Source organism: Sinocyclocheilus grahami, unplaced genomic scaffold, assembly GCF_001515645.1.
Source record: "Sinocyclocheilus grahami isolate Dianchi unplaced genomic scaffold, SAMN03320097.WGS_v1.1 scaffold67.1, whole genome shotgun sequence".
Lineage (NCBI taxonomy): Eukaryota > Metazoa > Chordata > Actinopteri > Cypriniformes > Cyprinidae > Sinocyclocheilus > Sinocyclocheilus grahami.
The window spans coordinates 531,350-556,264 of record NW_015505246.1 but is presented as its reverse complement, the minus strand read 5'-3'; the positions used below and the strand labels follow the sequence as shown (position 1 = coordinate 556,264).

Here is a 24,915-nt window from a genome sequence, read left to right as displayed (position 1 = left end):
CTTTGAGATTACTTACAACAGAACAGCAATGCATTTTATGGACGACCGTTTTGTGAACCTAGGAGAGGAGGCAATTCTGACTTTGCTATGACAATCTGACAATCTTAGTTTAAGTATTTGCTATTGGCTGTTCAAATGTGGAGTTTTGCGCATTGTGTGTGTGTGTGTGTGTGTGTGTGTAAGTGACCGAGCGAGAGAGAGAGAGAGAGAGAGCGCGAGAGAGAGTGAGAGAGCGCGAGAGAGAGAGCGAGAGCGAGCGAGAGAGAGCGAGAGAGAGAGAGAGAGACAGCGTCACATCACAGTGGAGTCAGCTGTCTTAACCGTGGCTTGTGTACTGTAAACATATACCAGTGGACTTGGCAACACTGAGCGGGACTGACATTGTGTGTGTGTGTGTGTGTGTGTGTGTGTGTGTGTGTGCGAGAAAGAGCGAGAGAGCGCGAGAGAGAGAGCGAGAGAGAGAGCGAGCGAGAGAGAGAGAGACAGCGTCACATCACAGTGGAGTCAGCTGTCTTAACCGTGGCTTGTGTACTGTAAACATATACCAGCGGACTTGGCAACACTGAGCGTGACTGATACTCGAGCCAACTCTGCTCTAACTGTCGACTAGCAGTGGGAGTCAGATTGCCCCCTAGTGGATGGCTAAAGATTTGTTAACTCATATTCATAAATTCTCAAAGGGAACGTCTCTGAATTAACTGATGCTCGCGCCCCCCTTGACAGGTGCTGGCGCCCCCCTGGGGGGGCTCGCCCCACAGGTTGAAAACCCCTTGTCTAGAGTGCGTGGAATGGTGCGCTGTGATTGGTTGAGTGGATATATCGCATTCTGCAGAGAAGGGAGACTGGCGTTTGTCGCGGTTTGGAAAGAAAGGGCGAAAACATGACAGAATAACTCGGCGGATATCGCATTTTGCGTAAAATTAAAAATGAACTTTTCAATACCGACCAGATACAATACAATTTTTCTTTTAAATGGCGCTTATCGCTTTTTGGAACCAAACTCTTCATTTTTTTAAATGAAATATTAAGCATATTTGTATAATTTACAGGACTCGACCATAAGAAAGTTTTTTCAGCTGGCCCAGTAGAAATGTAGCAATTTTAGCAACATATTTTAAATGTATGCATATTATATGCAAGGATATTTTGTATTTAATATTAAGCCTATTTGTATAAAGCCTAGTATTTGTATAATTTACAGGGCTTGACAAAAAGAATGTTTTGTCTGCTGGCCCATGAAGAGAAATGTTTCTTAAATGTTTTTTTAAAATGTATACATATTAGGGATGCACGATATTGGATTTTTGCCAATGTCCGATATGCCGATTTTTTCAACTCATTTTGGCCGATACCGATATATTTCCTTTTGTTTGGAAACAACACCAAGTCTCTCCTGTGCAGAAATTCTAAGCAAAATATTTTACATTTTGGTTAGTTTTTAACAAGAACTTATTTATTAGAATTAAATCAACAATAATTAAGGTTTTTTGACAGTACATTGAAGCTTTGAAAATAAACTATATATCAATCGCTGCATTTTTCCCCCAGGAAGATGCAGTGTTATCCCTAACATTTTATTTTAAGATTTAACATTTGTAGATGGTCTAAAGCAAAAGAGTTGTAAAAATTCTGAAAATCTTTTAGAGCTTATGATTTGTTTTAAAAATAAAACGTATTACACATTCATGAATAAATCAATATATATATAAAATTATTTAATTTACAAGTGTCATGTATGTGATTTTTTTTTCATGTAAGCTACAGCTTCTGACCTTTAAATCAAAACATACTCATTATTTTATTACATCAATTGCTGCTTTATTTAATCAAAAACACAGTCTAAATGTTATTTGTGTAGGCTATTTTACTTTTAATTTGATTAGAAGTAGGCCAACAGTGCCCCCTACAGATTAAAACTACTTACCGAACGGGCGTTGGGACCCGGGGGCAGCTGCCGCTGCCGCTGCCGCTGCACGTGCTATTGCTGTTTACTCTATCACACACAGAACGCATCATTCTGCACGTGTATTCTCAGTTTAAATGCAGCGATCCAAAACTAATCAATCATCTAGTGAATCTAATCATCATTCAGACAAAACTTTGCTTCAAAAATAAGTCACACTGCTGATGTGATCTAATCGCTAGCACACCCTGAGCAAATGTGAGGTAATGTATTCCTCTTATCGGAAAGACATATCAGCATAATTTTTCATATCGGGGGATGCTGATATTTACATTTAAAGCCATTATCGGCCGATTCCGATATCAGTCCGATAATATCGTGCATCCCAAATACATATTATTTGCAAGGATATTTTGATTTATTATTATTTTATTTTAAGGACTTTTTATCATATGTATATTATGTGTAAGGATATTTTTATTACAATTTAAAACTATTTGTATAATTTACAGGGCTCAATAATAATAACCATGTTTTTTTCCTGCTGGCCCAGGAGAAATGTTGCAAAACATATTTTATAAATGTATGTATATTTTATTTGTAAGGATATTTAGAAAAATATTAAGCCTAATTCAAATTAAGATTTCTGTACAAAAGATAGATTTCTAAAAAAAAATCTCAAATTTGTTATTGAATATCTTTAAAATATGTCACTTTTCAGAAGTAAAATAAGAAGTAAATGCACAGCCCTAGAGAGGGAGAATTATACTGTATACTGTACATGCCATTAGCATGGTAACATATCCAATTCCATCATATTTTACAGCACTATTTTGATAGTGACAACTGTTACTATTCATACAAATGTGTTAATATTGTCATAACACATTATTCAGCTATTAAAACAATAAAAGGCCGGAACCTGTGTGTGTGGATGCTCTTATTGAGGATGCAAGACTGAGCCTGTCAATTAGTACATATAAATGCACGCATTGAAACAAGGAAGGAAGAGCCGTTGTTGTTTAAAGGCTTACCCTCCGACAGCTCCAGGTCCAGCTCAGCGAGCTGCTCCCGGACCTCTTGGGGGAGAGCGGACACATCCACACCGTGCTCCGCCATTATGGGCCGAAACCGGGGGGGAAGAACTGCGCAGAACGGTTTACCGACAATAAAAATGCCAGTGTCCTCCTCACAGTGAAAAACAAATGGTATTAGACACCAGACCAAGCTCCATCATCTCCGCCATGCCGAGAGAGAAATCCCAGCCGATGGGAAGAGTCACGTGACCAGCGCTCGGGATGAGGAGTCTGAGCCCGTGTCTGAAGCCGCGGCGATTTTGCTCCCTCTGGTGTGGTGAGAGGGAATCTTTATCTAATGCAGTATCTTGAATTCAAACACTTCAATGGTTAAAGGGGTCCTATTATGCTTTTTCACTTTTTCAACTTTAGTTAGTCTGTAATGTTTTTACGTCATTCAAAAACTTTACATTTTATTTTTTTAAGTTTCAATTTTGTCACAATGGCTTTTTATGCATTAATTTTGACTTTGTATCTTATAATTATGACTCTGTATCTCATATTCTTTACTTTTATATCAAAGGCATGATTTATCACTGCATGATTTTTTTATGTAGAAATGAGCTTCTATCTAAAAAACAAAAACAAACAGATATTCAAAGCTGAATTTTAAAAAAACTGCAACAGTTTTGATATAAACGCCATGCTTAAATTAACACATTATCCCATTAAAAAAAAGTGATCAGGCATGAACTGTTTAATGGAATACAACTCAATAAGTTATGTGTTAGTTATGCGCACCAGATTCAGGGTGGCCAAGTGTGAGTCTTTCGGGCCCCAAGAAATAAATAATGTTTTATTTCTATAACACCATCCAATCACTTATTCAAAAGCATTTCAACCATTTTGAAACGAGACTTCACATTCATAGCCGGGTTAGTTAACTACTGTACATTCACAAAACGCAAGCACAAGTCATTACGCGTGAGTTTTTGTGCGCGTGTTCCCTGTTATGAGACCAGATGCACTTCAATTTTGGCGTCTAACCTCTAATGCAAAAGGATTTATGTATTTTGGTTAAAGATACCTATAATTCAGCAGAGCATATCATAATCATTACTGATCTAAAACATGTCCACGTGGTTACGCTACCCACAGATACCCTATATATATATATATATATATTGCAAAATGCAGACAAACCAATAACGATATTCAAATATAAAAATATATTTTCTCTGCATTCTTAAGCTTTTGCGAGTTCATTCTGCAGCACCAGGTTACGCTAATGTGAGAGACACGATCTTCACCAAAACAGCCACAGAAGCACGGACCTGAGAGAAATTAATTTAGAAATCACAATAAAATTAAGACAGAGAGGAAGAGCGAGAAATGGAAAAAGCAAGTATGTGTGAGATAGCGTCACCTAGAGAGACTGAGAAAAAAGGTGTTAAACTTATCTGCATAGTGTAGTAATCATCTTTCTACTGTGGCCAGAATCATGCAACGAATCATTATATTAGAAAAACCATTGAATACAAAGCAAAATAATTAAAAATGTCTGCAAACAAGACAAATATCAACTCAATGCATTAGTGAGAAGATCTATACAAGTATATGTAAAGGTGTATTTTATAGAGATGACAGAAGAGACTTAATTTCCACTGCAGTGCTTCCGAGTCTGTGCAGTCTGACAGGGGCGTCCTATGATGTCACTACTTAGCCCGGGGAGGGTCTGTGATAGGCTACGGGTGAGCAGGGTGTGGTCAGAGCGTGGTAACATTGGTTCCCATTTGTCACATGAGAGCATTTACAAACACACCAGGACTGACAGTTTTGAGGGGAAAAGGGCGATTCGCTCCTTTGAAAGTATATTTAGTTCCCATTGGCTGAACAACATGCTCATCATCTGGATGTGGGCTGCGATTGGGAGGAAGCATCTCCAGCTGTGTTACTCCACTGGCCCGAGCCCATTCCCGCTAAAACAGCAACAGCCTCTGCCGCACGCACGCTCAGACCGTTAACCGACACCGGAGCCGGTACCGACACGGGCATCACCAACGCCGCCACTGAACTCTCATCCACTCCTGCAGCTGAAGGGAGAGAAACGGGGGAAGGATGAATGTTACGTATAAGGCATTTCGGACAAATAAAGAAAATATGTTGGACCTGTGGGAGGAGAATGATGATGATTAACAGATGATCTACCGAGATATGCTTTTTTCTGCATGGCAGTAACAGGGCAGTCCTTATGGGCCAACAGCAGCTCCTTCAGATGTGTCACCTCAGTCCTCAACAGGGAAACTTCACTCTGTCAAGCACATTTACACGACTGTGTCAAGAAGGTCTTATCAAAGTGCATGAAGGTCATTTTTGGATATTCCATGTCTGCTTAATATGCAGATACAATAAGAAGAAAGCCATTAATAAGTGTATTCCCCCAAAAAGTGTCTGACCAGCTGGACACAGCAACATTGGCTCAAACAACGGCATGATCAAAAATACAAATATACTGTACCACAATTTGGGGTTAGTAAGATTTTGTAATGTTTTTTAAGAGATCTCACCAATTCTGAAAATAGTGAAATTGTAAAGTATAATTAAATTAGAATTTAAAATATCTGTTTAATATTTGAATATATTTTAAAATGTAATGTATTTCTGTAATGGCAAAGCGGAATTTTCAGCAGCCATTACTCCAGTCTTCAGTGTCACATGATCCTTCAGAAATCATTCTAATATGCTGATTTAGTGCTCAAGAAACATTTATTATTATTATTATCATCAATGTTGAAAACAGTTATGCCGCTTAATACTGTTGTGGAAACCGTGATACCTTTTTTTCAGGATTCTTGTATGAATAGAAAAATCAAAAGAACAGCATTTATTTGAAATTGATTTTTTTTTAAGAATGTAAAATTCTTTACTGTCACTTCTGACCAATTTCAAGCATCCTTGTTGAATAAAAGTACTTTTTAAAAAAAACCTTACTGACCCCAAACAGTAGCGAAAATTTCAACAACATTATGCACAATTAATCAAAATCACTTTATTTCCTGTATCTTTTCACCCTGTCCGTCTGACTCACAGTGAGCGTGACGTTAGCAGTAGCTAACTCCTCAGCGCGCTTCTCCAGGGCACTGACCCACACTTTCCGTTTTTGCCGGCAACGGGAAGCAGCAGCTCTGTTCCGCTCAAGAAAACGGCGCCTGCGCTCATCCGGCTCAATATCTGCTCCTCGTCGTCTGCGGCCTCCTTTTGGTGGCGCAGGGGACACCTGAAAAATATTGCTTGAGCTGTCAAATACATTGAGAACGCAAGCATATGACAACAGTAAAATAGTGTATACTGATATATAATGCTTTAGTTGAGCTTATTTACTAGAAGATATCCCATTTAACCTATTAATTTAACTATTTATTTATGTCACAAACCCTATTCAAAAGAACAGGCAAATACTAGCATATATGTAACACAGGCATGAGATGTCTGTGAGCACCTGTGGTTGAGCAGGTGATGGTGTCTCAGTCTGATCTGTTTTTTGTATTGGTGCTGGTCCACTAGGACTCTGCTGAGAAAGTGCTGCTTTTAGCCTCTAGATGGAGACAGATCCCATACACAAACACAAGGAAACACCACAACATGTAATTTAATGCTCAAAACCTGAGTGTTACATTTTTTAGTTAGTTAATCGTTACATAATAAGCCCATTGTTAAGCATTTATACCCAAGTAAACACTGCGTGTGCTAGCGTGGGTGTATGTGCGCGCATTCTCACCGTCTTGGCATCAGAGTGTGTACTGTATCCAGACGGAGAGGAGGAGCCACTGCTGCTCCCACCAATAGGAGGGCCTGGAATCCCTGGGATATTGGGCACTGGGTTTGATGATCTGGCAAGCTATATATATATATACACATAACAACACAAGCTTACCATACTATAAACACAAAGCATAGACACAAATACAAAACAGATGTGAGCTTGTTTTGAGGGTCATACTGCTGAAAATGTCATCACAGATACTGTAAAGGTAATAGTAATTGCTACTGTTTTGATTTAAGAATGATATATGTCTGTGGGAGGTTTTCACAAGTGCAGATGTACAATATATTTTCATATTAATTTAGTCAGTTGTCTTTAAGGCCATCTGTATAATTAAAACGACTGATTTTATGTTCAACACATTAGATGTATTCTTGCATTAAAAAACAGCTGTACAGAGTGCAGTGGAATGCATAAATTTTTAACTATTTTTAACTTGACATGCTGATGGTGCAAGAAGTTGGAAAAAAACTGTTAAAAACAACACAGAGTGCAAGAACACACATTCCTCCATAAGGGTAACAGATATTCCACAAATATTTGAGCTAAATAACTTACTGTTAACTACTGTTAGAGATGTAATATAAATATTTGATGAATACATATTATAAATGTTAGAAATGTAAAAATGTTATCCTGGCTACGAATTAAAAATAAAATAAGATTAAATAAATTCTAAATTAAATTCTACAATTACTAAAACTGAAAAAATTTAAATATAAAAAACTAAGAAAAGTGACAATATCAAACAAAAGTCAATTCAAAATAGGAATAAATACTATAAAATTATAACTACAACCTTTTATTAAATAAAGCCAATACATTTGACACAAAAAAAAAATTTCTTGGCTGTAGTGGCAATGATTTAAAAGGAATTAATTTAAGGAAGCAAATTCTCAGAGAGTTGTTAACTGTACTGCACAATTTCAGCTTGATAAAATCCTTTCCAAAAATGTGTGTCATTTAATTCAACTTCCTTAAAGCACCAGCACTAATAAGACTAATACTAATTGTAATATTACTACAAATAAAATCCATACCGATATGACTGAAGTCTGCCCTGGACTGGGCAGCAGAGGAACAGTCTGACCATTTGGAAGCTGCATCAGCATGGGAAAAGAACCAGACGGCGAACTGAAAAGAGTCATAGAGGTACTATTTTAGGACATTTTTCCTCATGCAGGGTGAGGAAGCAGAGGTGTGAACAACACCGAAATGACTCATCCAATTAAAAAAAGCAGTTTCAACTCGGAGGAGTGAATCTGCTTCACTGCTGAGGATGAACACAACCTATCACAAAGTCAGGCTTGTGATTTCATTTGGTTGGATCAACACCTACAATGCATAAAAAAGGCTTTTTGACATGAAGTGCCCTCTGCACTAGTGTTTGTACCTGAGTCTGTTTGACGGAGGGGTTCTGGTGATAACAGAGGTGGGAGAGGGCTGAGTTGGGTTCATGGCGTCGAATCCTTGGTGAAGTGGGAGTGAGCCTGGGCGCACTATGGTTGGTGTAGGGGTGGAACTTGCTGCAGTTCGTGGAGGAACATCCTGTAAAATTCAGATACATGACAATTTTATATGCAGCACTTGAGAAATTTTTTTTTTTAAATACTGTAATCAATCTAGCCCCAAATTTAAATTCACCTTGGCTTTCCTCATAGCAATAGGCTCTTTTGACATTGCAACAGCATCTTTGCTGTTTGTCATGCTGGAGGCAGAGTCTGGGCTGTCCGGAGGGGAGGAGTCGATCTCAAGAGGCCCCTCCCTCTCTTTAACCTCTGTAGGTGTCTGTAGAGCTGGAAGCTTTGAGGTTCAAGATATCAAATTCATTTAAAAAACTGTGTCAAACAGAGCATATAAGTTGATAACCTTTGAATATTTTACACTTTCCTTATTTGAAATCTTACCGTGCCCTTAATTCTCCTCTCCTCCTCCTCCTGTGTTTTGCGGAGATCTTGCTCAAAGGAGCCAGCCAGCTCACTAAACAAACCCACCTCCTCACAATTCTTAAGAAATCGGGTGGGAGTAGGTGTCTGATCTGCACACACACACACACACACACGCACACACACACACACACACACACACGTTTGTTTCGACTATTGGTGAAGACATTGCATGGACTTCCATTGATTTTATATCAGGTTAATTATATTTTCTACCCCCCCCCCAAACCTACCCCTCACAGAAACATGTGCAAAACACTAGATTTACATCAAAACATGCTCTGGTCAACTCATAAACCTTTTTAACTAATGAGGTCCAGTACAATGTCTTCACTAGTGGGTTGTCATATTATTTCACTATACTGTATAAGTGAGGACATTTGGCCCTCACAAGTATAGTTAAAGGGGTCATCGGATGCTCATTTTGCACAAGTTGATATGATTCTTTAGGGTCTTAATGAAAAGTCTATAACACTTGTTAAAATTTCTCAATGTTAGTGTAAAAAACACCTTTTTAAACCTGTCAAAATCAGCTCTGTTTTTATCAAGCCATTATAGTCCATGTTGCTTTAAATGTTAATGAGCTCTGCTGGCCCCGCCCCTCTCTTCCGAGCTGCTCTCAGAGAGACTTTACTTTACTATTTACTTTATTTACTTTATTCATCGTGAAACTTGCTAATTAGCGCATTATTAGGAAAGGTGATTCTGCCTTATCTGTTATGACACAAAGGGACTATATTGTTGGAATCACTTCCAGAATGATTTTTTGATACAAAACTGAAAGCCAATCAGAATCTACCTGACTTTAAAGATCTCAAACATTTAAAATTTTAGTGTGTGCTTATAATACACCCATTATTATCGTTCTTGGTGTAAACAGGCCTTAACATAAGCACTCAATGACAAATTCATCTATGTGGGGACACAAACCTGCTATGATAACTGTGTCTGTTCTAGCTTGTCCGAACTTCAGCGTCATCTCATGCTTATGTTTGTGCACTGCCAAATGGTCCTCATTGGTGAACCTCTGATATGAGAGAAACAGAGACACATGCATTAACCCGCTGCAAAGTTTTCAGTCAATTTGCGTCTCATCCTAATTCAAATCAGATGGAAGCTAGAAACAGAGAAGTAGTGGATGATATCAGGCCATCTGTTGTTTTGATGATGGCTTGTTATCCAGTTATGCAGTGCTATGGTAGCCTCTTACAGTTGCTCAGTGGAAGCAGGGATTAAAACAGCTGGTGTGATTTTAGAATAAAAGTTTGGGGCAACGATCTGTTTCTGGCCCCAAGATTAAGGGCCATAAAGGATCCTTATACTTTATTATACACCTTATGCAGAAGGACATGACCGGAATAAAAAGGAGAATTTAAGAGTAATAATGCAAGAAAATAGCTCTTACCTGTCCACAGCCCAGGGCAGTGCAGACAAAAGGTCGATCGTCTCCCATTTTAGATCAACTACTTCCTGTGTCACTTCTAAACACCATCCAGAAAGAATAGTTATGATTTATCTTATGAGACCCCAGACTTTTTAAAAACCTCAATTCTGTTCGTATCATCTCAATTGTTTAAACAGTCATCTGACCATAAACCCCCCATTTAAAATAATTCCTGCCAAACTTTGCATTTGAAATGTTGTACAGTCTCTTGACAGATGACAGGTATCCAGACTTCATTGCAGCCGAGAGGCCTGCTGGGTTCAACTGACTGTATAATGTGCATGATGATTACATGATAAGACGCTTTCATTTGACTATTGTCTGAGATCATCCCTGTTTAAAGAACATTTCCGCTAAATTAAACCCGCTTCAACCCAATAGCTTTATCACACCAACACATACCGCTAGCTAGCATGCGTTTCTTCTGTCAGCCATTCCAGAATTATCTATACAATAAAATTACTCCACACTAGTATGCAATAAAGTCGTAACAACCGTTATAACGAAACGATAACGTGTCTGAAGATTCGTCGTAACTCCTGGCGCGCTGTGTTTCGTTTAAAAGGTTCTTACTTAGCGATGTCCGATTCGTGAAAGAATCGTTCTTTTGAGTCGGATCTTTTGGTTGAACTGGTTCACAAAACCAGTCCGAATGTTTCGTCCACGAATCTGACTGAATCAATGAACTGACAGTCGAAGCATTTGAAGTGAACCAAAACGTAAAATTATTTTAATGTTACAATTAAAATATATTGTAGCTATATTTACGACGTGATGGCATGGCAGCTTTACCAACACATGCAAAAACGTTAGTAAAATATGTAAAGTAAAATGTTGTAGAAATATTTAAGGTTCTATAAGGCTGTTTTATAACAAGTAAAACAACACACACTGATATTATTATTATCAAAAAGTTGACAAATCAGTGACCACAAGATGACGCAATTACGTGGTAGCATACTTGCAACTTGACAGGCAAAGAAAGTCACAAGGGTTTTATAATACAAAGAATGTATTACTTTTGTTTAAGTGTGTTGAAACACTTAGGACCATTTAATATTTGGTTAATTAAAAGAAATTGCTATTAAACAATTTTTTTTAAAGCATTTTCTATAGGTTGTTCAAGAATAAAAATCAAACACTGATTAAAATCATTTTATCATTTATTTTTTTTCTTTCGTTTCCTTTAGCATTTTTTTTTCTTCATTGAACCTCTACAATATCATCCAAAACACTTCACTCAGCAGTTGCTATGTCTACCCCCCTATATAATTAAAAAGAAAAAAGGACAATACTTTTTCTTTTTTTGGCTAAAGACTTGCTACTCGTAACTGCACCATTTCATGTCTAAAAAGCTTACAGCCTACACAGGTTATGAGATTAGCAACAAAACATAATACATTTCATTTCACCAACCAGTTATGAATCAAATCCATTAATTCAGATAAAAGAATAAAAAAAGAAAACCAGGTCCACTGATTTTTTTTTTTTTTTAATTTTAGTGGCACAGTTTGAAATAATTTGTGCCCAAGGATAATATTGCCAAATATAGAAAACAAAAATTTGAAAACATCTCAAACTAATAACACACGTTAGGGCAAGAAAGCCACACTGAAGAAAGTTAAAGAAACAGACAATTTAAAACAAAATAAAACTGATGCATGAACTTTCCCTCCATCCTTTCGTCTGAAACGGTCAAATAGAAAGTAGGGGATTTTGAGAATTTTTTCATAGGACACCTTTATAAGGTTCTACACACAAAGTTTCATAAAACTAAAACACATTGTTCAACTCACTAATCAACAATCATGATTTTAACCACTCACTCATTCAACGGTGGCCCTGCCCATGGCAGAATGAGAGGAGTGAGGGAGGAGCTACTGCATTTAACAGCACTTCCTGAGATTGTCTCTGCTGATTTGACTTTGGTCTGGATCTGTGCACAGCCCATTCATGCATGTGAATGAGACGATAAGGAGGGGAGGGAAAACAAATTGAGGAGAGATCATGCATTACAGTGTCACGGATTAAACGTTTTTTAAAACATTCAAATATACATTAACTGAAACTTAAGACCCCTAAACAGTTTAACGTGGTTACTGAATTCAAAAGGCTACAAATAAAAATAAAAAAATCCTGCAGTAAGCATTGGACAAAGTTAGCAGTCATAGACATCACCGATTTCCTCTGAGGTCCTGAGTTCCCTCTCTTTTACCAAAGTCGACATGAGATTGGATGACGGGTACATTATGAGTGCTGTAGCAGGTATATTACATGTAATCATACCTGAAATGTACAGGCATAAACGCAAGCGTCACATACATATTATCATTAAACAAACATACAAAGAAAAACACAGACCGACTCAATATCACAGACTGGACATGAACGGCGATTCTGAAGCAGCACACTAACTCTGAGAGCATAAAATCCAATCTGATTATCATCACCAGCATCTACAGCAGAGGGAGAAAAACTTAATAAAAAAATAAAATAAAACAGATATTGTCAAAAGTAGACACTACAAAACCTGATCACTAGAAAACACTAACAAGACTTGCACTCCCAAGGGAAAGGAAGACAAACTGTGGTTTTGCTCATCTACACAAATGATTTCTATTCATTCTTTCAATAAAGCAGCTTGATCTTTCAGTTACTGACAGACCCAGCCTTCAGAAACACTGGACATCACAGATGACACCATACGACATGATACAAAACGACACACCAACTCAAAAATCACCTTGAATATACACCGCAATTTCCAAATCTTTTTTCAATGGATGTCTAGTACCATTTCATCCATTCTTCATGACAAACTTCTTGTTCATTCTCACCGTCCTTCAAACCTACACATTTCCCTCTTCCTTTGTCTGAACAATGTACACACACTTGTCTTCCAGTTTTAGACTAGGGTGGGAATCCATAGGCACCTCAATTTAATTTTGATTCAGTCACGAAGCAATTACAATACAACGGCATATGTGCACAACTGATTCGCTTTACAAATCATGTGAAACCCTTAATACCTGCTTGAGAGCCATTTAAATTAAAGGCAAATACCAACAAGTTTCCACCATGTTCAGGTCAATACATTTTTATAAATAATTTTTAAAAAATCAGACTCATATTAAATTTATAGCTGAAGAATTAATTATAATAGTGATATGACTCACTTTTCCTAGTGTCCAAATCTCACTTTAAAAATTCCCTGGTCTTCCAGGACTGTGGGAACCTTGTATCAATATTATGTTTCATCTTGTGCACAGTTTGAATAAATTAAAGAAAAAACAGTTATGAATCACCGTGCATCTTTCATTTTTAAAAGCGTCATATCTGAGGGGGGGGGGAACAGGTGGGGTGTTGCCATGCTGTCTTTGTGTGATCTGTTGTATATGGAGAACATGTGCTGGCTTGATTTCTCACCAACAGTACTACTACCATTTAGAGAGAGAGAGAGAGAGAGAGAGAGAGAGAGAGAGAGAGGGAGGGGGAGATATATATATAAAAAAAAAATGTACAGCGTTGTTCACTAGTGCAACACTCCAAATAAAATCAAAACTCATTCACAAGCCAATTAATTGCTGTAAATCACAGACAACACAGGTTTTTCTCAGTCAACAGACAATTTCTCCTTTCAAGTGTAAGAGGTTTTTCCATCTTTAAATTCCTAGATTTCTTCTGTATTTTTAAGGAACTTCCCAAATATCGCAGTCATTTGGGAAGCAGAGGGTTCTTCGACACCACAGTGCGACAGTCCAGTTTTCATATGTAGATTTATATTTAGATATTTATATATATAGATTTATATACTCTTACTTTCATATATATAAGTTGTGTATCCAAGCATACACACAAGTGTGCACGTGTGTTGTGGGCATACGAGGCATTACTTTGGCGATCTGGGTGGGATGTTTTGTTCTTTTCCACTGCGTCTGTAGTACCCCGTCTGTGGAGAGGAGCGCCGACCCTGTAGAGGCCATCTCTGTTGCTCTCCGAGCTTAAAACTTGACCCTCTGGGGCCGTTACCACGTTGGTAGCCAGTCTGCTCTCTGGAAGTCCGACTCTCGTTTCCTTTCTCCAGTTTCTCGCCAGGACTGCAGCGGGATGAGGCTGGGCCTTCCGCTTTGTTGACGCGAAGTTCACGTAGTGGTTGGTTTGTGGTGGGAGAAGGGGTGGGGCTGGGGCTAGGTGGGGCAGCCGGTGCAGGGGGAGGGTCTTTGGGTGGCCTCTGACACACCTCCGCATAGCTCAGCTTCCGAGGCTCCTGAGGGGATTAAAAAAAACCTTTAAGTTAACAGACATCATTCCGACCTTCAGATGTGAACGAGCAACAGGAAGATATATATAATTTAGCACATGAATGCATTTACCTGGACAGTTGTGCTTGTTAGGACAGGTGGTGTAGATGCAGTGTTTGAAGTGCTTGATTGGCTGCGTGAAGTTTTGGGGGCAGAAATGGGCTGGACGTGCTTTGTAGTCACCGACGCATGGTCTGGAGGTGTGTCGGAGACCTGGACCTCTTTCTCAGGTCTCTTCACTTGATTTGACGTACTGTAGAGAGAAATGTGATTTGAATCAACCTGCTTCTATTTGTACAACGTTTCAATTATATATTTTTAAGTGCATAAATTTGAATCAAATTGTTTTGATATGTATAGCAAAAACTGTAAATTTTTTGAATATTTACAACATTAATAACCAATAAATAGGTACTACAACTAATTATATTTTATTATATTAAAATTCACAATTCACTAATTTAAACTTAGATAAATAATAGTATTAGTAAAAGTATTATTCAATGAAAATGTGATTCTTTACCACATTGTTAAATTCTTCAAAATAGAAGATCCTACTGTACATGTATGTGTGTACCTAGTGGTAGGTGTGTCCTGTTTTGTGGCAGGAAGCTTTGGCGCTGGAGTAGAGGGTCCAGTCGATTGAGCTTCCACTGGACAAGTTCCAGGATCTTGACTGACATCTTGCTTACTTGTTTCCGGCTAAACAAACACAGAAAAATAGTAACTTTACTTGAGTGATATCTGAGATTCTCGGTGTACAAGCAGAACAAATGTAAACGAGAATACATGGTTACAGGAAGTAGTTCTTACTACCTTGTCCCTGCTGATGCCCTTAACTACATCTGCCATGCGATTTTCCAACACCGACTCAGTTTGCACGGTTACACCTGGCAGACGACTCGGGGCACCTCCTGGTAATGGCGGGAAGTTAGTGGTTGCGAGGTCAAACTTAGGGGGTGGAGCTTTCACTTCTGATTCAGGATTCGGCCTCTGTGAAAAATGAAACGCAAATGAAATGAGAAGCACAAATAATTGAGCAAGAATGGGCAATAAAAATGAAGTACTTCAGAGAGCCATGTAATAAACATTTAGGACATACCGTTCTCTCATCTTCTCTTCTCCTCCTCATGCCACGATAGCTTCCTCTCCTAGACACATCACAAGTCGTTAAATACAATCCTATCAGCAACCCCGTCACCGTTCAGTGAACACACTCAACAGATGACCCTCAGATCTCATAATCTTACCGCTCACTGGGACAAGAGTGACGGAGACTTTAAGGGGAGGGAGAGAGAGAGAGCGAGAGAGAGAGCAAAAGAAGAGGAAGGAGAACTGATCAGAGAGAAGAAAAATAACTCTTAAAGTCTTCCTATCACTCCCTGCTTCCCTCTATGCGCTTAGTTGATCATCACTGGGTCAAAACAACCAAATCTGCTGCTTAGTTCAATTCACTTAAAAAAAATATATATATACACATACAAACGTAAAAAACGGACCTGGCCCGGCTGCTGTTGCCGAGGTCTGAGTGGTGGTTCTCTCTGGGGGAAGCTGGCGGTTCAGAGAGCGGAGTGAGGGCGGAGGCAGTGGTGTCTGAAGTAGGAGTGCATGGAGGCTGGGGACTATCGGTACCAGACGAAGTCTCTGTCAGCTGACACACATCAGCATGAGGCTGTGGCTTTACATGATTTCTGCACAGAACACAAAAATCAGGTGACTGCATGCAACAATAACCGAGGCTCCAAAACCAAAGCAAAGCTGAGTAAACAACTGTGGAACATATAGTTTGTCCAGCTGGGCTTTAAGGGTGGTCTCTTTGGCTGTGCTTAACAAGCATCACAAATGGAGGTGATATACATATGTAGTGACAAGAAAAAAAAGCCTGTTTGCTTGAGAAGTTCCTGAAGAGTAACACCATTTTCATTTATTTTGCAGATGTTCTCCCATTTAGCAGCACAGAAAAACAACCAATATAAACTAAACCAACAGATGAACCAACAAGCAAATAGAATTCTGCCTGTGTAAGCCCCTAATTCCAAACTTGCATAATGTTTCTTTTAAATTGTGCTTAAGTTTTTTTAAAAAGCCCACAATAAAGTAGAGAAAATATAATAACGTCTTTAGAAGGTAAAATAACAAATAAAAAGTAAAAAAAAAAAAAAAAAAACTGACCTAAAAGACTGTTCTTGATTCTAAAGTGAAAGATTATTCTAACATGACAAATATGATCAGTACTTGTTACAACTGCCCATAATCTTCCTTGGTGTAAAATACTGTGCTTGTTTCCTTGCAGCCAAAATTATGTCTCGTTTGTCATTAAACGCGCCACTGGCTAACTTATCCTGTAGATCTCATATCAAGACAAACCCCTATGTAGATTGTTTTTAATAATGCATGTACTTCCCAAGACACCATCAGGAAACTCTCATACACAGAGCAACAGATGATACATGCAAGGACAGGGTCACATGACAGATCTGATGACACTGCACTGACATTCATTCACTGTGAAAGGCATCATGCAGCTTTCAGCTGAGTCATGATGGTCAATAACTATGGAGTGCTTGCTCATAGTTGAATAACACTAAACGTTCTGGTTTTTGAAGCAATGTGATACAGCCCATCCCTTAGCTATAACGTTAGTCTAACATAAGCCCAAACATTTTAATCACCCCAGTGCAGTTCTGGCATTCTAATCTTTTAAAGCAGTTTGCATGGTACATGACCATGCAAAAGATGATCATTTAAAATGAAGAAATGCTCCAGTAAAAGCAGAGCATATCTACCTGAAGGAATTGATTACATTCTTTCTGGAATAAAGTGGAAGTCTAGAAAGTAAAGGAACAAAGTCATTATGACTCCAGTGCGTCAAACAGAGCTCTGCCTAACTTTCTGTACATGAGAGGAAATCAATGTAGGTAAACCTCAACAAATTTCACACTTGGACAAAACGTACAGCAAATTCAATTGGAAAGGATGCACAATAATTGAGGTACAATTGTAATTTGCTTAAGTATTATAAATTTGCACAATTACCAGAATTGTTTATTGTCTATGTTTATGTCATCTCAAGTGGTAGAACAGGGAACTAAGCAATGCTAAGGTCATGAGTTGGACTCATTTTTAGCAATGTATAGCTTAAAATGTAAGCCGCTTTGGACAAAAGTGTCTGCCAAATGAATTCGATATAAAACCAAACCTTGCAAACATATTTGAAATACCAGCCCATGGGATATAAAGTTCCCATGGTTGAAGAAACAACCTATTACGTTTTTGGCAGAGAAGGAAAGGAACAGACTAAGAAAGAGATTCTTAAAACAAAATGTAGGTTTCAGGATCTTACCGGTTGCGGGGGTAGTTGCGCGTAAGGCTGATTGGAGAGGAGCCAGTTTTGTAGTTTCCTGCTGTGCCAAAGCCATTAACAAATGTGCTGTTGGGAAATGGAGCCTGCAAGATGAATCAACAGCTGAGATTAAAGCCACAATGTATATGACCGCTTCCGCTCCTTCCGGTCGTGCGTATGTGGGGGGAAAAAAGCAGCGCCGGTTTATCATACTGCATACATTTGAAAGTTCTGTTATGCTGCTACTCGGTGCGGTCGTCACCAGTCTAATAAAACGCATAACATATTAAAGCATCTTTGGTGTTTCCATGTTTTCTACAAAACAAAACCGAGGGGAAATCGAGGGCTTATGACATCATTGGCAGGCGACACAATGACACTATGGACACGGTCCTAGTTCAAATTGCTTATTTCTCTGGATTTAAACATTCTTCGAAACATTTGGGATAATGTAAGTACACAAGTCAAAATATATATAACACCATTCTAGTGGTTATTGGATATTTTAACAAAAAAATCTTACATATAAGTGCCTTTAACCCACACATCCTCAAACTACAAACTGAATTCACATTTTTGTGAACCATGGCCAAAGCACCTCTTTACATTGTGATATGCTAAATGAACCAAATAACTGTTGGCATGGTAACCATTCGAAAATTATTCAACTGCCCTGACTTCACTGCAGCAAGTCCCCTGCAGCTCGGCCTGCAATCACAACCCTGATTACAAACTAGGAGACCCACTGTGACTCCATCAGCTTTCATGACTGCAATACAAAGATAACAAAATAAAAGGCTAACATAGAAGATAGCTTATTTGATGAGTCACTTTCAAAGTGACTCTAAAAAGACTGTAAATAAACTGCTACAATGCTCAGCCATAGAAAACAGTAAAGTGACCCTCAGATCTCATAATCTTAACGCTCACTGGGTCAGGAGTGACAGAGACTTAAAGGAGGGAGAGACAGCGAAAGAAGAAAAGCGAGATAAAAGTAGCAGAAAAAGAGGAAAAGAACTCCCAAAATCTTCTGATCACTCCCTGCTTCCCTCTATGCGCTTAAGTTTATCATCACTGGGTCAAAAAATTTGGAAGTTTCATATACATCTTTCATAAACTGCTACATTTGTGTTTTTAAAATCCTTATATATATATATAAAGTACCTTTTAGCAAGGAAGTGTTAAATTCATGAAGTGACAGTAAAGACTCTTACATTGTTACAAAAATGTGTATTTCAAGTAAATACTGTTTCTAATAATTCAGAGAAAACCATTATACATGCTCAATTTTATGTAGCACCATTTTAACTGTGATAAGAAATGTTTCTTGAGCACCAAATCAGCACATTAGAACAGGTTGTAGTGTTAATTTTATTATATGGGGGATTCACTTGAATCCTTGGATTCATTTTTAACACACTTCAACATATTTCAAGATTAAGTTCTCACCAGTGGCGTTTCAAAGTAAGGGGTCGGTGAGGGGGTCCATGTCTGTGGCAGGAGGCTATAGAGAGGGTACTGCTGTGGAGGCTGGTACACCTGCTGCAGGTAAACTGGAGAGGAGTACTGTGATGGAGTGGCGTAAACCCCAGAGTCAACGGCCCCATAACCGTTCTTAGCAAAGAACGTGTTTATGGCCTTGATTCGAGCCTGCCGACACAAACATACAAAGAGACACCTGTATTAAAACCAGAACATCTAAAAGATCATTGATTATGGGTTACACTCGGTTGTGAAACTGAAGGGAGACCACAAATGATAAGTCAGTATTCACATTTGTCTAAACAAATAAAACAGTACATGCACCTCCCCAATCCAGCAATTACGGTTATAAACGTCTACCAGTGTCTCAGCAGGGCGCTTGAGAGAAGATTCCCTTCATGTGGCACAAACGCATCTCATGCATTACTCATACAGATGCCTTTAGTTTGACTATTTATAGATGTGGGTTGCACAAGATAAAGTGCATTTTGTTGTACAAGTTAAAGCAAGAGACTTTGAACAGCGCAAAATCGGCCTGGTTTGTGGATTACATAATCCTATACACTGTCTGTGGGGTCTTTCCTATTGGTTACATATTAATGGGATAACTGATCACTGATTGGTTGAAAGAACAAAGGGTCAAAGTTGAGTAGTTCAGAGAATCCTGTTAATCATGACAGCATTCGGGGTGGTCAAGGTGACACATGCTGTATTTGAAGTGGCGGCCAGGAATGCACACATTCAGGGTGCTTAAATTACAGCTGACCTAACAGGAGAGATGGCAGCACAATGAACACTCACCATAATTGGTTTGCCCTGAAAGGTTTTGACTTCCTCACGCAAGTATCTGTAGGCCTGTAAAACAATGTGACATTAAATCAATCCAGAAAAAAACTTTTGCATTTAATAAACCAACATAGAAAAGCAAAAATGCTGCCTTTTTCAAATGGAGCAATTAATATAAACCAAAGGGAAAGTCTTTAACTACTGCTTTTTAAATTTCCATATGACCATATTTAATAAATAACTATAATGGCAAACAAAGTTACACATAATACAGATTAGAAAGTCATAAGCCATATAACAGGAAATAAATTCAGGCAATTTTAACTTGCATCATATGATCTAAACTAAAACAAGTCCAAAAAAAACAATATGGTGGCACACCATCCTCCCATGATTTTTACCAATTATTTATGAAGACATCTATTCCATGAGAAAGGCCTTTTGTGTGTGTTTGTCAATAATACCTGCTGAGCATCTGTGTCAGACTGGAATGTGATGTACCAGTTGTTATTGTGCGCAAACTCCACACTGATAACCTGTGGACACTTTTCACTTTTAAACAGGGCCTCCACCTCCTGACAGAGAGACAAAAGCATCAGCCAGCAAATCAAAAGAATAAGTAAAAACTACTGACGAACAAGATGCCAGATATCCCTCAGATCTCATAATCTCACAGTCATTAGGGCAAAATCCACTGTACTGAGAGATTGAATGAGTGAGTGAGAGGGGGGGGGGGTGGCAATGAATTCTCAACAGCAGCAAAGGTTCTGGATCCTTCCAAGTGCAATACTGATCATCATCGAAGTGACCACAGTAATGATAACCAAGCTCTACCATTTACAGCCACAAGAGATGACCATTAAGTGTGGTCTCACCTCTACAGGCGTGGTCTCAGGAACCTCTCTGAGGATGATGATGCATCGCTTGTGGTTTGGCCGTACCTTCTCACCTTTCTCATCCACCTGCACCATGGGAGAAGCTAAGGAGGACAGAAAACAAGGAATTAAAGCATTGCAAGGCATGAACAAACATTGAAACTGGTCAGGTTGTGTTTGTTTTACCTCGTAGCACCTCAAGTATCAGGTCCATATCAGTAGTCAGCAGTTTGACCCCCTCCATGCTTGCAATAGTCCAAATAGGGACAAACTGATCACTGTCCATCTGAGACATCAGGTAAAGGTCCTTGGAGAGATTCTCTCTGTAGGAAACAAATGTAATGAACAGATGTTGAACACTTGCACTGAATGGTCAGTGTGCATATAAGAGTTACAATGGATAAAATCTTTGGGTCCCACTTTATATTAAGTGGCATTAACTACCATGTACTTACATTTAAATTAATCATTTGGTACAGTGTAATTGGTGTTAATACATGTTTTTACATTGTACTTATATCTATAAAATACCTGCATGTAATTACATATGTAATTAAATTATAATTACACTGTTGACCCATCCCTTACACCTAACTAGAGCCCGACCAATATGGTTTTTTTGGGGCCGAAACCAATACTAGGGAGTAAAAAAAGTCCGGTATCGATATATCGGCCGATATTTTTGTGTATATTAATAGACGATACCCAGTCAATTTAAATTAATCATTTGGTACAGTGTAATTGGTGTTAATACATGTTTTTACATTGTACTTATATCTATAAAATACCTGCATGTAATTACATATGTAATTAAATTATAATTACACTGTTGACCCATCCCTTACACCTAACTAGAGCCCGACCAATATGGTTTTTTTGGGGCCGAAACCGATACTAGGGAGTAAAAAAGGCCGGTATCGATATATCGGCCGATATTCTTTGTGTATATTATAGAACGATACCAGTCAAAAGTTTGGACACTTTCCCATTTGTGTGTCCAAACATTTTACTGGTAAATAAATAAATAAACACGCACACATTTTTTTACAATGATCACTCAAATGTGGTGATCAGACACTTATAATGACGTGACAGAGATATGTAATGGAGGCAGGGCATTTAACAATTTAATAATAAACTTTATTATCCAAAATTAGTCTGACATCAGTGCATTGAACAGTAAAGTTGAAGTTTATTCAACTTTAATTTAATTCAATTCAATTCCATTCAAATTCTTGGCCAAAGCCGAACAAAATTAAACACTGGGTTGAAGGCCGAATACCGAACACGGTTCGAGTTTTTTTCCCCATGTATTTTGACAAAAAAAAAAAATTCACCATTGTATAAATTAAAAAGACAAAATGTGCTTTACTGTTTTGTCTTGCTTTTCAAAATTTTTTTTAAAATCAATTACAAAACAACAATTTAAAAATATTTAACACTGAACATTTTTAACATTCTAGCGGACACTATACCAACAAAGCACAATTTAACTTAAAATTAATATGTAAAATAATAATTTTTGGCCATCTTGAATCAGGCATGTTTTTTTTTTCTTTTACTGTACAATTAAAATGAACACGGTTCGAGTTTTTTTCCCCATGTATTTTGACCAAAAAAAATTTCACCATTGTATAAATTAAAAAGACAAAATGTGCTTTACTGTTTTGTCTTGCTTTTCAAAATTTTTTTTTAAATCAATTACAAAACAACAATTTAAAAATATTTAACACTGAACATTTTTAACATTCTAGCGGACACTATACCAACAAAGCACAATTTAACTTAAAATTAATATGTAAAATAATAATTTTTGGCCATCTTGAATCAGGCATGTTTTTTTTTTCTTTTACTGTACAATTAAAAGCAGCCTTGCTGAGAAGAGACTTCTTTTAAAACATTAGAAAATATTACAGATCCTAATTTGAACACTATGTGTGAATGTTATAATAAATGTATTAAAACAGAGCTGTTGTAATGATTATCATTATTATTGTCTTTTTATTTTACAGTACAGTAAAATTACAATACTAACATTTATGAACGTTGATCAGATTTCTTGCTTTTTCTCAACTTTTTTTTTGGCGGAAACGTGTAGGAAGACCTCAATGCTTATTTTTGTTGATAATAGATTTATAAATGAGTCTCATTACGAATACGTCGTACGTATCACAGTGTCACATGCCTTGTAAAAATTCATAAAAATGTGACTGAGCAACGGACAACTGTATCAGCGCAGATTTTCCTCGCGCTTTGGACTTTGAACCCTGGTTAACAAGCAGATCTGCTGTGAGTTTGTGCAGCGCTGTCAGAATACATGCAATGTGCGCGTGTATTAGAAAACAATGTTCTGCAGTTTATTTACTAATTGTTTAAGGCCATTTCAATCATCATACAGTAACCAGCAACAATCACCCCTTCCTCTTCTCATTGAAGACATGCAAAGCAGTACTAAACAGTCTCTCGCTGTCGGTGCTTGTAATGATTTTTGCGTCTTTCTCTGACAGTTTAAATGCTTCCACACTGCTGATGTGTGCTGCTGCATAATAAAGACTGCGCGCCTCTCACTCTGCGCTGGTTGCTATTTGACCGCGTCATATCATTGTTCGGTACAATTTATTCGGTCTTTTCTCTTATTTGGTTGCATCCCCAAATATAAATTCACATCTCGCGCACTTTAATGCCCTTTGAATTAGGGCTGCACGATTAATCGCAAGCGATATTTAACGCGCATCTTATCAGTAAAGCCGGTTCTTTAATCAGCGGTAAATCTCCATCACCTGCGTGCTTTCACATTGAGCAGCATTAACTACACAGAGCCGTTGTTCACTGACGAGCAGAATGTTCTGTAGGCTACTAATAAAAAAAGGGCCGCTGTTTATTTGCTTTTTGCAAATTTACAGACAATGCAATTGAAATGTTTACATTGGATTGTCGGGGTAATATTTCTGTCCACTGACAACAAAGTTTTCCTTCTGAATTAGCATAACTGCACAAGTGTTATACTTAAAATCTTTAAAAACAAATTACATTAGTTATACTTTAATTTCCTTCAATAAAAAGGAAATTGAGTAAAAGGTGTGTAGACGTGGATTAGTAATCTGGCCCCTTGGTATAAAGGAGAAAAAAAAAATGCTGGCCCTCGTCACGACCAAAGTTGCCCATCCCTGACCTAGATAGATTACATCTGGGGGAAAATAAAGGATGTGATGTTCAGAACATGGTAACTACAGTAATTATCAAAGTGGGAAGTGATGCCCTCTGGGGGCATTTGGCCAGGGGTGTTTTTAGACTCCATTTAGTGGTTATTTTGGGGAAATCCCAGTTATTTTGAGCAGTAGAATTATAAAAAATGTGCGCCAATATAAAATTGCAAAATAAATCTATCAGTACTTTTTTACTTAAGTGCATAAATTGTACTTTTGTACTTTCACTCGAGTAAAATTGGAAAAGGAGTACTTTTACTGGAGTAATATTTTATTATATGTATCTGTACTTTTACTCAAGTACTTGATTTGTGTACTTCGTCCACTACTGGTTGTCGATGAGCGAAAGAGCAGAATAAGGATGGCAAAGCAAAGTGTGGATGCGCTGTCCTTGAAGGACGTTCAACTTGGACTGGAAAATGGTCAGTTTACTGCTAAGAAACCCACGTCAGGCAAGTCTGACTTGGGACATTCTTCTCAGGGATGGTAAATTGTTCGGTTAAAAAGTGATTTAACTTCGCAATGGCTACAAGCCAACGGTTGTTATTTTGCTTATAAATTTAAAATGACAGATGTCATTTTTTTTCTCAAACCCAAACCAGAAAAAAAAGCCTCTTTTATGTTGCACTTTAAAAAGGTTATTATAAAATGTAGCCTAATGAATAGTAAAATAATATTAATGATAATTTGCGGTTACAAACGATGAATTATTCAAAGTTTCAACAAGTTTCATTTGGACGAGTGAATATAGTGTTTATATATAGTGTTATATCCACGGACTATTACCTGA

The 24,915-nt window shown here is 37.9% G+C and overlaps 3 protein-coding genes across 6 annotated transcripts in view; all 3 read right to left on the bottom strand.

Moving 5' to 3' along the window:
* The window catches only part of dip2bb (disco-interacting protein 2 homolog Bb), a 47,521-nt gene extending 44,359 nt beyond the window's left edge, over nucleotides 1-3,162 (bottom strand). The window contains exon 1 of the mRNA XM_016272090.1: nucleotides 2,938-3,162. Coding sequence (XP_016127576.1) covers nucleotides 2,938-3,022 — 85 coding nt within the window. The 5' untranslated portion in view covers nucleotides 3,023-3,162. The remainder of the gene's footprint in view (nucleotides 1-2,937) is intronic.
* A 413-nt stretch (nucleotides 3,163-3,575) lies between these two features.
* atf7b (activating transcription factor 7b) lies at nucleotides 3,576-10,833 on the bottom strand. 2 transcript variants are annotated; one of them, XM_016272002.1, is made up of 12 exons: nucleotides 10,535-10,833; nucleotides 10,094-10,169; nucleotides 9,619-9,715; nucleotides 8,650-8,780; nucleotides 8,387-8,545; nucleotides 8,136-8,290; nucleotides 7,783-7,876; nucleotides 6,698-6,817; nucleotides 6,419-6,514; nucleotides 6,008-6,196; nucleotides 5,128-5,230; nucleotides 3,576-5,012 (listed from the first exon to the last, which is right to left on the bottom strand). In XM_016272002.1, exons 2-12 carry the CDS (start codon nucleotides 10,139-10,141, stop codon nucleotides 4,825-4,827), a joined length of 1,380 nt encoding a protein of 459 aa, XP_016127488.1. In that variant the 5' UTR covers nucleotides 10,142-10,169; nucleotides 10,535-10,833; the 3' UTR covers nucleotides 3,576-4,824. The 2 variants fall into 2 exon arrangements, with proteins under 2 accessions (XP_016127488.1, XP_016127489.1); XM_016272003.1 differs by lacking the exon at nucleotides 6,419-6,514.
* Nucleotides 10,834-13,940: 3,107 nt separating this feature from the next.
* larp4ab (La ribonucleoprotein 4Ab) overlaps nucleotides 13,941-24,915 on the bottom strand; it is a 23,237-nt gene continuing 12,262 nt past the window's right edge. The window contains exons 5-17 of one of the 3 annotated variants that reach the window (XM_016271999.1): nucleotides 21,106-21,242; nucleotides 20,920-21,023; nucleotides 20,509-20,619; nucleotides 20,060-20,113; nucleotides 19,226-19,426; nucleotides 17,777-17,880; nucleotides 17,220-17,261; nucleotides 15,933-16,124; nucleotides 15,536-15,584; nucleotides 15,250-15,426; nucleotides 15,011-15,135; nucleotides 14,506-14,686; nucleotides 13,941-14,399 (exon numbers count right to left, since the gene is read on the bottom strand). In XM_016271999.1, the coding sequence (XP_016127485.1) occupies nucleotides 14,022-14,399; nucleotides 14,506-14,686; nucleotides 15,011-15,135; nucleotides 15,250-15,426; nucleotides 15,536-15,584; nucleotides 15,933-16,124; nucleotides 17,220-17,261; nucleotides 17,777-17,880; nucleotides 19,226-19,426; nucleotides 20,060-20,113; nucleotides 20,509-20,619; nucleotides 20,920-21,023; nucleotides 21,106-21,242 (1,855 nt within the window). In that variant the 3' untranslated portion in view covers nucleotides 13,941-14,021. The remainder of the gene's footprint in view (nucleotides 14,400-14,505; nucleotides 14,687-15,010; nucleotides 15,136-15,249; nucleotides 15,427-15,535; nucleotides 15,585-15,932; nucleotides 16,125-17,219; nucleotides 17,262-17,776; nucleotides 17,881-19,225; nucleotides 19,427-20,059; nucleotides 20,114-20,508; nucleotides 20,620-20,919; nucleotides 21,024-21,105; nucleotides 21,243-24,915) is intronic. The other 2 variants (XM_016272001.1, XM_016272000.1) reach the window with 2 other exon arrangements.

Coding starts and splice junctions, on each gene's coding strand:
- atf7b (XM_016272002.1), bottom strand. CDS start 10,141: ATGGGAGACGATCGACCTTTTGTCTGCACTGCCCTGGGCTGTGGACAG. Junction 8,781..9,618: donor AGACACAGTTATCATAGCAG/GTTTGTGTCCCC, acceptor GTGTGTGTGCAG/ATCAGACACCTACTCCCACC. Junction 8,546..8,649: donor AGAGGAGAATTAAGGGCACG/GTAAGATTTCAA, acceptor TGAACCTCAAAG/CTTCCAGCTCTACAGACACC.